The sequence below is a fragment of the Quercus suber genome, unplaced genomic scaffold (genome assembly GCF_002906115.3).
Source record: "Quercus suber isolate HL8 unplaced genomic scaffold, Cork oak 2.0 scaffold_187, whole genome shotgun sequence".
NCBI lineage: Eukaryota > Viridiplantae > Streptophyta > Magnoliopsida > Fagales > Fagaceae > Quercus > Quercus suber.
The window spans coordinates 1,151,176-1,169,115 of record NW_027069645.1 but is presented as its reverse complement, the minus strand read 5'-3'; the positions used below and the strand labels follow the sequence as shown (position 1 = coordinate 1,169,115).

The 17,940-nt window shown below is 36.9% G+C and overlaps 1 protein-coding gene across 2 annotated transcripts in view; it reads right to left on the bottom strand.

The window, feature by feature from the left end:
* The window catches only part of LOC111997374 (uncharacterized), a 79,344-nt gene that overhangs the window by 5,082 nt on the left and 56,322 nt on the right, over window positions 1-17,940 (bottom strand). Inside the window, exon 15 of one of the 2 annotated variants that reach the window (XM_065778626.1) lies at window positions 7,084-7,161. In XM_065778626.1, the coding sequence (XP_065634698.1) occupies window positions 7,131-7,161 (31 nt within the window). In that variant the 3' untranslated portion in view covers window positions 7,084-7,130. The remainder of the gene's footprint in view (window positions 1-7,083; window positions 7,162-17,940) is intronic. The other variant, XM_065778625.1, reaches the window with a different exon arrangement.

Sequence of the window (17,940 nt, the reverse complement as noted above, 5' to 3'; positions counted from 1 at the left end):
TGAACTCCGCTACCCTTTCGAATGCCTTAGGGCTTATAATGTTCAGGTCTTTCGCCTTTGGTGCTTCTTTCTTCTTGCTCATGTCGATAGGCTTAGGTTTTAAAGGATTGAGCACAATCTTCTTTCCTTCAAACATAAATGAGCAAGAATTGGATCGCCCATAGAGGGTGACATCCAAATCGTAAAGCCAAGGTCTACCTAAGATAATATGCCCTACATCCATGGGAATTACATCACACCATATTTCAACTTGTAGGTGAGGAATTGAAGTGGGACAACACATCTTTCTTTGATGGCTATAGAGGAAGTATCCACCCAAGAAACTCTATATGGGTTAGGGTGGGGGTCAATTTCAAGCCTAGGTGGGAGACAACGTTAGAGGACACCGCATTAATGCAACTCCCACTATCTATAATAACCTTGCAAGTTTTGTCTCCACACTTAGTGTAAGTTTGGAAGATGGCACTTCTTCGCCAATCACCAGTGTCTCTCTGCTCCGTCAAAGCACACCTTACCACACTCACTCTAGGGACACCAAAGTCCTTGAAGTCATCAACTTGGGGAGAAATGGCTCTAATGCATTCAAGGTAGCTAGGATCATCTTCCCATTCCGCCTCAACATCTTGGGTTCCTTCAACATTTGGGTCATACACTAGCTCCTCAACATCTTCAACCTTTTCATCACCCTCTTGAATGACAAGGGCCCTAGAGGGACACCTAGCTGCGATGTGTCCAACCCCATTGCATTTGAAGCATTGGAGGCGAGAGCCTAATCTTGAAGGTTCATTGACCACACCTTTTCCTTTGTCCTCTTTTTCTATTGGGTACTATTGGGGTTTGTGGGTGTGGGTTCTGTGATCAGAGGCGGGCACGGATGGTGGTCACCGGCTTGGGAGGTGTCACTGGCTTCTCTGTTGGCTTGGGGATGAAAAATTCATGTGGCGCTGCAGGATATATGCGGATTGCAGGGGCTGGTTTGGGTTTGTGCAAGATTTCATGAGGCAAATACTTGAAAGGTAATGTCATCCTTGGCTGGTTTACTCTTTTGACGGTTTGGCTTTCACGTGGTTGTCTACGGTTGTATTGAATGGATCGGAAGTTTGTTCTAATACCAAAACTGACATAGGACAACCACACAAACAATAGAAACAATAGAATAAGAAGATAAAACCCTAGGAGTCAGCACCTAAGGGTTGCTTGGAGTCAGCACCAAGCAAAACTGGAGTCGGCACCAGTAAAAGAAAACACACGTTTTTTTAATAATCATCAAAACTGTCTTACAATAATCCCAAAAAGTGTTTAAATAGCTAACATAAAGAAACCCTAATTATTAAATATTTGGGCTTGCTGAGACTCAAGCCCAATGACTAATAGGCCCTAGCCATAAGGCCACAGGTTAGGTCATCTTCTTTCTCCTATACGTGCGTGTAATTGGGGTTTGTATCTTGTGTCCGCACCAGAAAGAGATGTAGCCAAGTGGTTTGGCTCTAAAGTCTTAAGCTAATATTTGAGACATGTACAAGGGCTTGAAACTTCACAGCCAAAATCAACTAATATTTCTGAAGATATAAGCCGCAATTAACTAATTCACAGCTGCAATTAACTAACCTTCTTTGGGCCAGTTTGAGGTTAACCCGATCGAACTAGGCAGTCTGGTTCGGGTTTTCCAAAAAGTGATAATGACATGTATGGAAAAGTTTTGAGAATTATATATTAAGCAAAAAAAAAAAAAAATGGTAATCAACATATTTGGAGTTTGAGTTGAAGGAAGATTTGGTCCTATTTGCTTTCTGAATTTGAACTTGGAGGATATATGTCTGACATTATAGGAAAAGTAAAAGAACATTTGAATTCCTTCACTCCTTGGGTCCACCCAATTTATCTGCTGTAAGAAGCTTATTTTCTTGCTGGAAGCAACAAAGATATGAAGCATGGATAAGTACAAGAGTAATGAAAGGTGAAAGCACAGTTCTGGAGGATCCAGCCTGCCTGTCACAATAAGGATTCAGCTGTACTATCTAAAACGAAACACAATGCAAAATGAAGGTGAAAGAAGGTTATCCGCAGACAATTTATAGTAGAGGAGAGAGCTTATCCAGTGGGCCAATCAAATTTTGAGGATGATATCTGCAATTGTATAATATGATGTGCTCTTACCTAAAACAATAATGCCTGCTTCAAGGTTACTTGAAGGGATTTTAATGTTGAAGGTGAACCTTGCCAAATCATAAAATATAAAGGTTGCTGGTGTTCTAAAAGCTAAGTGAGACTGTGAGAGTATCGAACTTCACGTCGGAGTTACAGATTGGGCCTCTTTCAAAAGTTAGGTGAGACCTGACAAAGATTTTGCATCTTATCCTAAGGTAGGAAATCAACATTAACCAGAGTTAACTTGCCAGCTTCCAGACTTACATCCTGTGTATTTTTAGATTCCCCTCCACACTGACCAAGAAAAATAAAAGCTTATGAGAAATTTTCTCTGGGCAGGGAAGGAGGATTTCAAATATCATTTGATGAGTCCAGAACAAATACTCGTTTGAAGGTGGTATAAAAAGTGATGATTACATAATCCATATATTCACACTACTAATGGTTGTGGCCTATGGAGAGAATTATAGGCATGTGGTCTCAATAAGCAGAAAAAATTGGTGCAAAGGTTTGGAATGGAAATAAGATCATATTTGGGGAAGATGCTCAGTGTGGTGACATACCCTAAAAAAAGATGTACATAGATCAAAATGCTATAGAATGTAAAGAGTTCAGATATATGCTGATATTAACCAAATCATTGATGCTCTACTATGGGAAAGTCCAAGATCAGAAGATGTCAACTATGGAAGAGTAACTGGATATGGCGTCTGTGGGGAATTATAGGAGGCAATGGCCCATCAACAGAATAGATATATTTTCAAGAAAATTTTGTCTCCTACCATCCTATTATAACTCAAACTAGTGAAACAATAATTTTCAAAGTTCACTAGGAAGGCTCCAGTTCCAACAATTACAGTGTTCTTGGTGTTCAGCTAAAGTATTACGGTGTCCAAAAATCTAATTCCAGGGCATTCGATAAGGTACTGGGGTACCTCAGGGCCTGGATGGCAATAAGGCTCTGGGGCAGATAGCTTCACATTGGCATTTTTCAAACATTGCTGGGGGGAAGTAAGATGTTATGCTATTTTTTTTTTTTTTTTCCAGTTTTATATTAATTGTTAGTTTGAGAAGTCCATAAGTGCCACATTTACAACGTTAATTTCAAACCCCCCCAAAAAAAAGGTGGAACTGTATATTACAGCAACAGTATCAATTTTTTCATATGGCGCATCCCTACAACTTGTACACCTTGTGGCTGCAGCTACTAGACAATTTTCGGGCTTCTCTTTAGGTTCTACACCTAGTACTTCGATGATGGTGTCTCATCTTTTATTTGCGGATGACACTTATTTTTTGTGATGTTGGACCTAATCAATTACTTTGAGTGAGATTCTAACTAGATTTGAGAAGGTTTCAAGTTTAAGGATTAATTTGGGGTAATTAGAGTTGGTACCAGTTGGAGAGGTACATAATCTGGATGTGTTGGTGGGGCTGTTGGGTTGTAGGCATTCTTCCCTTCCTTTGAAATATCTGGGACTTCCTTTGGGCACTAAATTCAAGGAGGTGTCAATCTGGAATCCTATATTAGAGAAGATGGAATGAAGACTAGCAGGTTGGAAGAGGCTTTATTTATTTAAGGGGGATAAGGTTACTCTTATTAAAAGTACTCTCTCCTCTTTACCTACTTATTTCCTTTCCATTCTTCCTATACCTGGGAAGGTTGCCAATCACATGGAGAAATTACATAGAGATTTTTTTGGAGTATTATTAGTGGTGATTCTAAGTTACACCTGGTGAAATGGTCTAGGGTTTGTAAGCCAATGCAGGTTGGGGGGCTAGGTATTAGACGATTGAGTAGTTTTAACTCTGCCTTGTTGGGAAAGTGGTTGTGGAGGTATGGTTTAGAGACAAATGCATTATGGAGGAAGGTTATTAAGGCGAAATATAGGAATGTTTGGGGTGGTTGGTGCACAAAAAGGGTGACCAGTTCGTATGGTACTAGCCTTTGGAGGTTTATTAGAAGTGGCTGGTTGAACTTCTCTAAACTACTACAATATGATGCGGATGATGGTACTAGAGTGAAGTTTTGGAAGCATGTGTGATGTGGGGATTGTACCCTCAAAGAGGCTTTTCCAGAACTTTACTATCTGAGTAGGGCAAGGGGCTCTTCAGTGGAGGAGGTTATGTGTTGGTTTGGTGGAAGGATTCATTGGAATTTTCAGTTTCGTTGTTCACCATAGGCTTGGGTGGAAGACTCTTTTGATCGGTTTATGGTCATTGTTTACTCTTCGAAAGTGCAGGGGGTTGACCCTGACAAGGTTTGTTGGAAGCCAATAAGGAGTAGAGGTTTTGAGGTTTAAAGGTTTTTATCTCTCTTTTTACCCTCCTACTCTTTCTTTCCCTTGGAGGTTGGTGTGCCAATCAAAGGTGCCTCCAAGGGTGGCTTTCTTTTCATGGTAAGCTTCTATAGGTAAGATTCTTACAATTGATAACCTTCACAAAAGGCATATTATTCTTCTTGACTAGTGTTACATGTGTAAGAGGTGTAGGGAGTCAGTGGGTCATCTTCTGCTTCATTGCCCCATAGCATTTGAGCTATGGTCTTTGGTGTTTTTTGGTTGTTTGGACTCCATTGGGTTATGCCTCATAAGGTAATTAAGTTGTTTGAGTCTTGGCAGGGTAAATTCAGGAGGCATCGTAATATAGATTTTTGGAGACTTGTGCGCATTGCTTGATGTGGTGTATTTGGAGTGAAAGAAATGCTAGATGCTTTGAGGGATGTGAGCGGTCCTTACTAGAGATTAAGTCTTTTTTCTTACATACTCTCCTTGTATGGAGTGTGGCTCTATCGCATTTTTCTTGTTTTTCCCTTCCTGTTTTACTTGATCATTGTAATTTTGTTTCTTGATTTGTGCCTCCACAGTACATCCCCAATGTACTCAGGTTGACTATTTTTTTCTTAATAAAATTTTACGTTACCTATTAAAAAAAAAGTAATAAATCCTTTGTTTCAAGGGAATTTCAGGCCTAAGAGTAAATCAAAGAAAAAGTGAGCTAGCTCCAATTGGTACTGAAACTGATGTGTCACATCTATAGCCTCTTTGTTTGCAAGGTTGGATGCCTTCCTATGACCTATCTAGGATTACTTTTGGGTTATCCTTTTAAGCCATGGCTATTTGGAATAAAGAAGGTAGAAAGCAGGCTTGCTGGTTGGAAGAAGATACACCTATTGAAGAGAGGACAACTTACTTTAATAAGTTTAATCACAAGTATGTCATTATACCTACCCACATAATTTAACTCTTTCACAATGCCAATTCAGGTTGCACATACTGGAAATATTACAAAGAGATTTTTTGTGGGAAAGAGCAGGGTATGCTGCTATGTTTTCATTAGGTGAATTGGGGGCGGTGTGTTCCCTGTTAAGTGAAGGTGGTTTGGGTATTCACAAGTCGAGAAATTTTAATCCAGCACTTCTTGGAAAGTGACTATGAAGATTTGGGGTAGAGAAGGATCACTTGTGATGACATGTTATTTTACAAAATATGAGCAAGCATCAATAACCATTTGTACTGGATCCTCCTCTTTTATGAAGATCTGGTCAATGAAGGTGGTGCAAGGTTCTCATGAGGTAAGCCTTTGGAAGAGTAATGTAGAGGTGGGTGGGATTCCTCCTCTAGGCATGTTACTTTGTGCGTATGTGTGTAGGGGGATGGCACATTAGTCCGTTTTTGGTATGAAATATGGTGTGGAAACTCGTCTTAAAGACCATTTCCCTGATTTGTTAGATTTGGAATCAAACAAAAATGCCTTAGCAGCACCATGTTTAGGTGGAATGGGCAACAGTAGAATGAGGCACTGGAATTCTCAACTCATGAGACAAGTTCAGGATTGGAAAATGGAGTTAGTGGAGAATTTCTTTGATTTATAATTTCCCAACTACTCAAGGTGATGATCGAATTTACTGGATTTTGGCTAAGTGTGGAATATTTCAAGTTAAATTGTATTATGATGTCTTCAGGTGTTCAAGGGATGTTCCTTTCACTTGGCAAAGCATTTGACGACCTAGAGTGATTTGTTATTTACTTTCTTCACATGGTCCACCCCAGATAAAATCTTGACTATTGACAATTTGCAAAAGCAACATATTATGAATTTGGACTGGTAATGTATGCATAAGAATAGTGAAGAGATGGTGGATCATCTATGGTTTCATTGTTCTATGGCTAGAGAGTTGTGGCCATTTGCATTTGCTTTATTTGGAGTTTCATTGGTTATGCCAAATACAGTTGTTCAAATATTGGCTAGTTGGCAAGGAAGGTTCCCAATGCATAGGGGTGTAAGAGCTTGGAAGGCTACTCCTTTATTCAGCTTGTGGACTATATCATGAGAAAGAATTAGCAGGACTTTTGACATTGTTGAGCTTGAACACCCATATTCACGTTATCAAATAGTTCATGTTACAATCATTATATGATTGGATGAATGCCTTAGGCAACATCCTCACTGTATCTTTTGTAGATTTCAGATATTTGTTAAATTTCAAATCATAATTGGTAACAATTAGTTGGTTACACATCCTGTGCAATCTAACTTGTCCTTTGATCAATAAATTATTTTTGTGCTTCTTATGTAGATTCTGGATCTTGTGGCTCTCTTAGAGAGTTGTTGCTAGCAGAATTTTTTCAAGAAGTACAATTTTGGGAGGGAGCTTTTCTGGAAATGGTCCTCTTCTAAAGAAAGAAACAGCTCGCCAAGAGCCTTATAGCTCAATGGCATAGCTTATTCTCCTTTACTAGGAAAACCAAGGTTCAAATCCCCCCTCCCTTGTTGTAACTATTGAATTATCGAAGGATAAAAAGAAAAAGAAAAGAGAGAGAGGGAGAGAAAGAAACAGAACTCTTCACAGAAAAGCAGTTAAATCCGGGCTCCTAATTCCTAAAATTCACTAATTGCTTATGATCAGCAGACAAAAGCTGTTGAAAATTTTACCACTTGATTACTGACCCGAGACTCTTGTAACTCTTGCTTGGTAATCTCTAGATGGCCAAGAGCATCAAGTGATTGCAACTGCAAGCAAAACCATAAATTCATCAATTTCATACATCTAACAACAATATATTTTTTTTTTTGATAGGTACATCTAACAACAATATAAGATATTTTTTCTTGAGAAGTGCATCTAGCAGCCATACAAGATAATGTCATGAGTTAGAACCAACATATATGAAGCATACAAGAACACTGGCTTAATTTTGTTTTAAGTTTTATCCTTTTTTCTATTCTAGATTGTTTACTATTAGTGTGACTTCATAAATCACTTTCACTAGCATCAGATCCAATAAGTAATTGTGAAACAGGTGTAACTACAGGGTTCGGGGGGAATGTGCCCTTGAAACAAAGGTAGGCAAGTAATCCATAAGAAAGTTGCTACAGATGTGTAAATAGACTTGAAAGGGAATGAAGTGGCGAATCGGTATTGGGCATGAACGCTATCACAAGGATAAGCAAAGGCCATCTAGTTCAGCAGGTAAACTGGTGATAAGCAAAGGCCATCTAGTTCAGCAGGTAAACTAGTGCCAACACCAGGTACAGACCCTGGTCATGTGTGTTTACAGGCATCAACACAAATGGACGGCCCACTCGGTGACTTTTATGGCTAGATGATGGAGGACTGATTGAGTTCAGAATATATGCTTATTTTTATTTTTTCCATTTATAATGTGATTGATTATGAGCTTAATTATCTCCATATCTGATGTAATTAATCCATTTGGGAATAGCTTATTTATCTTTTTGCTTAAAAAATTTTGCTGAAAGTGAGGTAAACTAGTGCCAACACCAGGTACAGACCCTGGTCATGTGTGTTTACAGGCATCAACACAAATGGACGGCCCACTCGGTGACTTTTATGGCTAGATGATGGAGGACTATTTGAGTTCAGAATATATGCTGATTACTTTTTATTTTTATTTTTTCCATTTATAATGTGATTGATTATGAGCTTAATTATCTCCATCTCTGATGTAATTAATCATTTGGGAATAGCTTATTTATCTTTTTGCTTAAAAAATTTTGCTAAAAGTGAGCTAAAGTATACTTGTATTTTGAAAAATAAGAAAAAAATGAGGTTTTAAAAAGTTGTACATAAAAGCTAAAAGAAAAAAAAAAACCTAGCTTATAAGCCAATGCAAAACGGACACTAAATCAATTGATTATGGATTACTTTCATTATGTTGTGTAACTCTAGAAGCCCTACTTAAAAGTCTCCAAGGAAATATTGTTGGGCACATTGATTTTGATTAATGAAATGAACTGAAAATTTTCCCAGCTTGGTGGTGATTCCAGCCAGCTATATAGGTTGGGCGGATTCACCCTTGATACCAGTAGTCTTTTGGAAGGATGCTTCCTAGAATTCTTGTCAGGCATCAAAGGCATTGGACCTAGTGTTCCCATGTTCAACCTTTGGAGAAAGATCTTTAACAGCTCTTACTAGGGTCTCTAGGGTTTGCTCCATAACAGAAAGTGACTAGGAAATAGACAACATGAAACTACTACCCAAATGCATGCAAAGGTTGTGCTAAATGCAGATGCAGGTGAGATCAATACAATAAACTTTTGACATAAAATAAAGGATAATTGGCTTGAAATTGATGTAGGCAGTCAAACAAAATACCAAGGTATTTCATATTTAATTTTGCCACCTCCTGTTTCCAGCTTTGGAGTGATTTTGAGAAGAATTGATATTTGCCCGAATGACTCAAGGTTTCATAATTAATATATTAAAAAAAAAATCTGCAGTACAAGAAGAAATCTCCATGGTTCTGCCTCCAGTTGCTACCATTTAACAAAATACCCTAGTACTGAATTCAGAACAGAAAGCTTTCTGGACCATAACAGAATAAAACCTCCCAGTTGTTGTTACTATTATTATCAATAATAATAAAAACTTCAGGGTATGAAGAGGAATCAAAATCAAGTTTCCTAAAATTAGTTGCGGATGCTGATGTTAAGTACACCATATCCCTTTCTGTTATATATTTACTCTGGTGCAGTATTTGAAAGTATCTTTAGAGCTTCGTGTAAAATGCACCTCTGCACCAAGCATTGGTTCTGGGTTTTAATTTGAATGAGGAAGAAGCCAGAGGATGGATAACATACATACATACATACATACATACATACATGCTCTGTGATATTGAATGTTGGGCTGTTAAAAGCAACATATTCATCAAATGAGTGTAGCTAAAAGATGAAAAAGTGGAAATACATGAAAAGATACAATTCAAAATGAGGAAATTCGCCTAAAGATAGGGGTGGCCCCTATTGATGAAAAGATGGAAAGATGGAGGGACAGTCACTTAACATGGCTTTAACATATTTAGAAGGGAGCCATTAGGGAGTGATTAATGCACTAGCTAGAAAGAGTGAGTTGATTCAATTTGTGGGAACGAAAAAAGGTAGAGAAAAAAAAATATAAAATAACATTAGTTGTAGTAAAAAATGATGAGAGATTACAAATTGTCCTAAAAGTTTAAACTGTTAAGAAGTTGTGAATTTTATCCTTTGACCATAATTCTAACACTCTCCCTCATATGTGGACCTAGACTCCCCTTAATAAATGGGCTCCAAAATGTGGGATTTTTAATATTTTAAATGGGAGGCAAAGTAGAAATAAGGATCGAACTTGGGACCTCTTGCTCTGATACTATGAAAATTACTGACTCAACCATAATTCTAACAAAGGACATATCAATTAAGAAAGTAACAATGTATAACTTATGGGATAGAATGACAGAAAAGAATACATGTGGCAATCCCAACTAATCTATTGAGGATCCATTGTCAACCTTAAAATATTTAGGATTAAGGGTTGGTTGTTGTTGTTTTTGTTGTAACTTTGATGGCAGTAAGAATGAAAAATGTTAAAATCATTAAAAACAAGAGTTTCAGTTGATATAGTAAAAGATTATTATTAAATACAGCTCCTGACCACTAATCAAGAAGATAAAAAGGAGAATCTTGTCAAAACTAGAATTTTCATGAGAAACAGATATCTCAATATAGAAAAGGAAACTGACCACTGACCAGTATGAGTAATGCCACACGGCCATCCCTCCTTGTTTCTCCAGGTGCACCATAACCTTTCGTGATGACATTTTGTTTAATCAATTTATCCAAAACTCGTTGTGCAATCCTATCATGGAAAAAGAATTGTATGACTGGTCTGTAAGAATCTACAAAACAGAAAAAGGTAATCTAGGAAAAATAAAATTAGAGCAAATTGACCAGATTTGCGCATTTTGTTAGTCAAGGAAATTTTGAAAAATTAAAATCAATAATAATAAAAAACATGCAAACCAATAACAGGTGCGTCTGAGTTCTCCTGTATATAAAATAATGGCATGTTTGGATGTTTAAAAAGGAGGAGGAGTAGAGTAGAGGGAGGGAAAGTAATACAATTACCTTATTTGGAAGTTTTTTAAAGAATGAGGGGAAGGGGTTTGGAGGAGTTTGGAGGGGTTTGGACTCCCTCTAGCCTCCCAATTTTAATTCCCCAAATTGGAGAGATTTGGAGGGAGAGTAGAGTACATAAACTATTGACCAAGTAAATTACCTAATTTACCCTTATTATATTAACAAAATTACACAAGGAGAAGGGCTAATTAATCCATTCCCCCTTACTAATTTTAAAAACATCCAAATAAGGTGGAGGTGAATCATTCTCCTCTACTCTCCTCCCCACTACTCCCCTTCCCTCTACTCCCCTCTACTCTCCTCCCTCTCTAAACTTCCAAACAAGCCATAAAAGAAGAAAAGAAAAGAGTGAAACATGTTGGACAAATCATGGAGGCTTGTCATGTGTGTGTGTGTAATATAGAGAAAATTACAATACAATAAAAATGTTAGAAGCCAAAGCAAGAAAATCTGGACAATCTGGGTGCAACTTCCAATCAGCAGTCCAAAGCCACATATCAGCACTTCCATTTGCATCAGAAGTGCCAATCGTCACCAGCTCATTCAACGGGGCACATTTTTTCTAGGGAAGCTTCCTCCAGCTGGCATGGACATGTTAGCACCTTCACTGATCGAGTTAGCGCTCAGATTGCAGCTTATCAAGAGTTAGATGTGATAGAGCACTGTTGTAATAGTTATAGAGTTGGATAATACTAGCACATGCATAAATGAGTTGTATAACGTTATTTTGTCAGGGTCAGTTTATGGCCTCATTTAACCAAGAAAGCACGGACACGGCAATTTGCCTGCCATGCCCGTGTTGTACAGGTATGGGACACAGCATACACATACAACACGGCTGCATGTGTGTCCTTCCCTTTTTTTTTTTAATAGTTGGACACAGTCGGGACACGGCTAGGACACTGACGGGACACGGCAAGGAGAGGGAGAAAAAAAGTTTAAAAATCCTAATCTGATCTTTACTTCTTCTTGTCAAGCCGATCTTCATCTTCTTCTGGGGTTTTTTTTTTTTTTTTTTTTTNATATCTCAATATAGAAAAGGAAACTGACCACTGACCAGTATGAGTAATGCCACACGGCCATCCCTCCTTGTTTCTCCAGGTGCACCATAACCTTTCGTGATGACATTTTGTTTAATCAATTTATCCAAAACTCGTTGTGCAATCCTATCATGGAAAAAGAATTGTATGACTGGTCTGTAAGAATCTACAAAACAGAAAAAGGTAATCTAGGAAAAATAAAATTAGAGCAAATTGACCAGATTTGCGCATTTTGTTAGTCAAGGAAATTTTGAAAAATTAAAATCAATAATAATAAAAAACATGCAAACCAATAACAGGTGCGTCTGAGTTCTCCTGTATATAAAATAATGGCATGTTTGGATGTTTAAAAAGGAGGAGGAGTAGAGTAGAGGGAGGGAAAGTAATACAATTACCTTATTTGGAAGTTTTTTAAAGAATGAGGGGAAGGGGTTTGGAGGAGTTTGGAGGGGTTTGGACTCCCTCTAGCCTCCCAATTTTAATTCCCCAAATTGGAGAGATTTGGAGGGAGAGTAGAGTACATAAACTATTGACCAAGTAAATTACCTAATTTACCCTTATTATATTAACAAAATTACACAAGGAGAAGGGCTAATTAATCCATTCCCCCTTACTAATTTTAAAAACATCCAAATAAGGTGGAGGTGAATCATTCTCCTCTACTCTCCTCCCCACTACTCCCCTTCCCTCTACTCCCCTCTACTCTCCTCCCTCTCTAAACTTCCAAACAAGCCATAAAAGAAGAAAAGAAAAGAGTGAAACATGTTGGACAAATCATGGAGGCTTGTCATGTGTGTGTGTGTAATATAGAGAAAATTACAATACAATAAAAATGTTAGAAGCCAAAGCAAGAAAATCTGGACAATCTGGGTGCAACTTCCAATCAGCAGTCCAAAGCCACATATCAGCACTTCCATTTGCATCAGAAGTGCCAATCGTCACCAGCTCATTCAACGGGGCACATTTTTTCTAGGGAAGCTTCCTCCAGCTGGCATGGACATGTTAGCACCTTCACTGATCGAGTTAGCGCTCAGATTGCAGCTTATCAAGAGTTAGATGTGATAGAGCACTGTTGTAATAGTTATAGAGTTGGATAATACTAGCACATGCATAAATGAGTTGTATAACGTTATTTTGTCAGGGTCAGTTTATGGCCTCATTTAACCAAGAAAGCACGGACACGGCAATTTGCCTGCCATGCCCGTGTTGTACAGGTATGGGACACAGCATACACATACAACACGGCTGCATGTGTGTCCTTCCCTTTTTTTTTTTAATAGTTGGACACAGTCGGGACACGGCTAGGACACTGACGGGACACGGCAAGGAGAGGGAGAAAAAAAGTTTAAAAATCCTAATCTGATCTTTACTTCTTCTTGTCAAGCCGATCTTCATCTTCTTCTGGGGTTTTTTTTTTTTTTTTTTTTAATTAACGTTTTTTTCAATTAAGAAATAAATAATAGTGAAATTAGATGGTGGGTTTTGCATTTTGGCCTATTTATTTTTACTTTCTTTGTTTTGTGTGCCTTTCACGTGATAATATTTAATGGGGGAGCAGAAAGTTTCAGCTTTATTTGAACCATCTCCACTCCTATTTTCAGGTAATTATCATCTGCAACTTATTCCTTTTATTGAACACACACACACACACACAAATATAATTAATTAATATACATATCCATGTCATCCCATGTCCTACTTTTTCAAAAATTACCTTGTCGCCATACCGTATCTGTACCCGTAATTATACCCATATCCGTGCAAGTGTTTCCCAACATTTAACACATGTTAAAATGTAATTAGACATCTTTAAATGGCAATTGGGTTTGGCAATGTATATAAGCTCTAAGCCTTAATTGATGCATTTTTCACCCTCTCTCTCTCTCTCTCTCTCTCCCTAAAGTTTTGGCTCCCTCTTCTCTGGAGGCAGAGCTCCCTCAAAGTAGCCCTTAAGCAATGCCTCTCATCCCCTAAATCCCACATCCACAATCAACTTCATCATCCACTAATTCCTTCACAACTGAAAACCCTAATCTTGATTTCATACCAACCCTAACCCTTAAACACCTAAACACTTAATCAGATCACTCAACCTAAACACACACTTGATTCTTTCACAAAATCTGTAGTATTTTCACAAAAACTCACTGGTATCTTCAAGTGAAATCTAAATAGCTTCTGATATAAAAAATGATGTTTCTAAATCAGCTTCCTTATTGGAATTTTATGATTAAAAAGCTACTACAATTTGTTTCCTTATGAGAGAGTAAAGTTTCAGTTTGGAGCACAGGTCCCTCAACTCATCCTCAAGCAATAATTTTTTTTTTTTTTTTTTTTTGTTGGATAAGTAAGAAAGATTTATATTCAAAAAACTGCTTTATGCAAAAAAAACACAAAGCATATCAGAGATTACAAAGAAGCAAAAAAAAAAAAAAAATACAGAAAAGAAACTAATTACAAAGAAAGAGAGAGCTAAGAAACAAGGGAAGAGAGTCACTAGATGTGAGCCCCCAAGCCCTAGCCCAATCATAAAGGGAACCAGTAAAAAAGCAAGCAACTAATTATCAGATCTATCTAACTCCTCAAAAGTGCGCTGATTGCATTCCCTCCAAATGCACCACATCAAATACAACGGAACTAAATTTCCAAATGCTAGAAGAATGCTTCCCCAACTAATTCCACCAACCAAACAGGAAATCTACTATGGATCTTGAGAACACCACAAAATCCCAAAAGTTCTAAGGACAAATCTCCATAACCAATAAACCTCTCCACAATGTAGCAACAAATAATCTACTATCTCCCTACAACAACGACACATAATGCCAATCAACGAAATCGAAACCCTACTCCGTAGATTATCACCTATGAGAATCCTACCTCAAGCGGCTGTCAAAACAAAGAAAGAGACACGATAAGGTGCCTTAACCTTCCAAAGACCTTTCCAAGGAAAAACCACGGAGGAAGAACCGTGCAACTTATGATAAAAGGAACGGATATTAAATCCCCATTCTTAGTCATCTTCCATCTCATGCGATCATTATCATCTGCTAAAGGTAACTTAGATGCCAAGAACCGAAAGAAATCATCCACCACATCCGCCTCCCAATCATTAGGACCCCAAATGAAACAAACATCCAATCTCTCCTACCACCCGTTCCTTGCCATAACAAAGAAGATTCTATAGAGGCTGCTTTGTTAGTAGCAAAATTATACAAGACTAGGAAAGCCAAATGGAGAGGAAGCTCACCACACCACCGATCTGTCCAAAATTTCACTCTATTCCCAACCCAACCTTAAATTGGATATTTTTGCTAAAAACCACCGGATTGTACCTGGTGGGGGAGCATCTGATACTTAAGTTAGTATCAGCCCATATCTTTTCTACTATATATAGCATTTTGTAGTGGTTTTTGACATACCTTAGCAAATGGACAAATTGTCCCTTTTATAGGTGATTTAGGTAGCCGTTGGACATAAATGAGGGTGATTATTACCCTAATTGTAACGATCTTTGTCTTGATGGGAGAGTTTAAGACCTATGATGGTCTTTATTGAATGTATTGAACGGTTACTCATCTTTCTTTGATGACCCACTAATGATGCAATTATCGTCCATTAAGATGGACGACCTTAATGGTTTTTATGGACTCATCATGTATAACATTTTAATGCAGCATTTCACACAACTTTCGATATAACGTGTTATAATTAATTAGAGCAATATTATTTTTATTTAGTTTATATATATATATATACACTATGTCGAAATCATTACAAATTTGTTATTATGAAGAATATTATCTCTAAACTTTTTTTATTTTCTGCTACCATATCGCTTTAGTTTTCATTGTTTAAATATTACCTTTGAGAATGAGCTTTGAAGCAGGTGTTAATTTTTTTTTTTTTTAATAGTTGGATTCTTACCGTTAATTCATAAATATTAAAAAAATGCAATTTTATAGTTTAACAAAGACTAAATTGCAAACTATAGCCCTTAAGTTTGGAGGTGTTTGAATTTTACATTCTAAAGTTTCAGAATTTGGATTTTACTCCCTGAAATTTGAGGGTGTTTGAATTGTATACACTGACGTTTCAGAATATAGATTTTACCACCTAAAATATATACATCTAAATTTTGAAATTTCAGGATGTAAAATCTAAATATCCCTAAACTTTAGGGAATAAAATTCAAACACTCCCAAACTTTAGGGAGTAAAATTCAAATTTTGAAACTTCAGGGTGTAAAATCCAAATACGCCCAAATTTTAGGAATCTAGTTTGCAATTTAGCCTTTAAAGAAATTTATACAACCATATGATAATTTAAAAGTTCTTGTTAATAAGTAAACTTTTTATTTTAGAATATATTAACGAGTTATATAAAGGCACATGTGCAATAATAATACTCAATTACAAGTTATAATACACTTATCAATAATTCACTCGCAAATTTAGTGTGCTTGTATGTGATATTTTTTTTATATTTGTGCATATTGCATAATTGAACTTTATTTCTTTTTAAGTATAATAATATCATTTAATGAAGTATTAAATACACTTTAACATGTACTCTTAGGATGAGTATTCACAGAAGATTATTTTAAAATTAGTAATGACGTGACATATTATGTGTGCATCTTGTGATTAAAGTTATCAAACTGTTTAAATAAGATGCTAATAAAAGGATTAATTTTTCATATATTAAATATTGTAGATTAATTGTTGAAGTAAAAAAAAAAATCAAGGATTAATTTAAGATTTATAGTCCAAGATGATATTTATAAATAAAATAAATAAATAAATAAAAATTGGGACAAATTGATGTGAAAAATTTTGATTTGCACAACTTATTAAACACAATAATAAATAGATTGATAGATATTCGAACTATCTTTTTTATAATTAGTGATATGTTACTTTATTTTGTAAATGGGATTTACTCTCTTAGGGCATTCATTATGAAACCATATTTAAGGAAAATATTTATGGGAAAATGAAAAAGTGATTAATTTTTTTGATAGTATTTTCAAATTCCCATAACTTCAATCTCCAAAAATAGATGGCTAGAGCATATATTAACCAGACCCATTTATAAATTTTAGGGTAAATTGCAAATTATACNCCAAAAAAAACTCTATCAACAAACTCATCTGTCTTCAACCACGTGTTCTCAAATCTAAAAGGACTCTTCCCCCTCTCCATACCCCCAGCCTTCAAAAGAATTGGGAAGTGGTCCAAAATAGGTCGAGGTAAAATCTGCTGGATCACATCCAGAAAATGTTCCTCCCAGTCATGAAAAACCAGAGCTCTATCAATCCTAGACATGGAATGCTGGTTAGTACCACTAGACCAAGTATAACTCCCTCCCTCCAAAAGCAAATCTATCAAATTCAGACCCTCTATAAATTCAAAAAAAAATTCCATAGCCGGAGTAAGGCGAGAAACACCCTTCTGTTCACTTAGAAAAAAGACTATGTTAAAATCCCCAATGCAACACCAAGGAACATTTCAATATTGCTAAATACCAACCAACTCATCCCACATATGTTCCCTAACATTGTTAGAATTTGGGCCATAAACCCCTGAACATGCCCAAATAAAACCATCTTCCACACCTTGCCACTAAACCAACACAAAGAAAGAACCCACCAAGACCTCCAACTTTTCTAAAACCCTTCTACCCCACATAATCAAAACTCCACCAGCTGTATGATCGGCATCTAAAGCCACCCAATCCACAAAAGGACAACTCCATAGGCTACAAACCATCTGTCTATCCATGCTAACAAGCTTTGTTTCCTAAAGGCATACTACATCACACTTCCACTCACGTAACAAGTTTTGCAATACCAAACGTTTTTGAGAATCATTTAATCCTCTAACATTCCAAGAGACCATTTTCAACTTCATAAGGACAAGTACTTCCCAACTGCACTCTCTGCTGCACAACTAGCACTCTACCTCTCATCATAATTAACCGAGGAGATTAAATTCTTCAATTCTCTCTTCCCTTTACATGTAGAAGTAGCTACAGCTCAGTTAATAGTTGCTTTTCTCCACAGCAGATTGGCATCCGTCATCTCCTTTTCTAGCCTTTGAAGATGAGCAATACACAACTTCTCATGGCAACTAATAGGGAGCCCAACCAACTTATCAAAACCTGGAATTCTGTGCTTCACCCAATTAGAAATATTCATTAGACTTTCCAGACCCATCACCTCAATACCACAGTGCACTTCACCTGGCAAAGCCAACCTAGAAGGAGCGATAGTAATTAGTGGACTACAATATGAAAACCTCTCCTCAGCACCCAGACCCATTTCTGACAA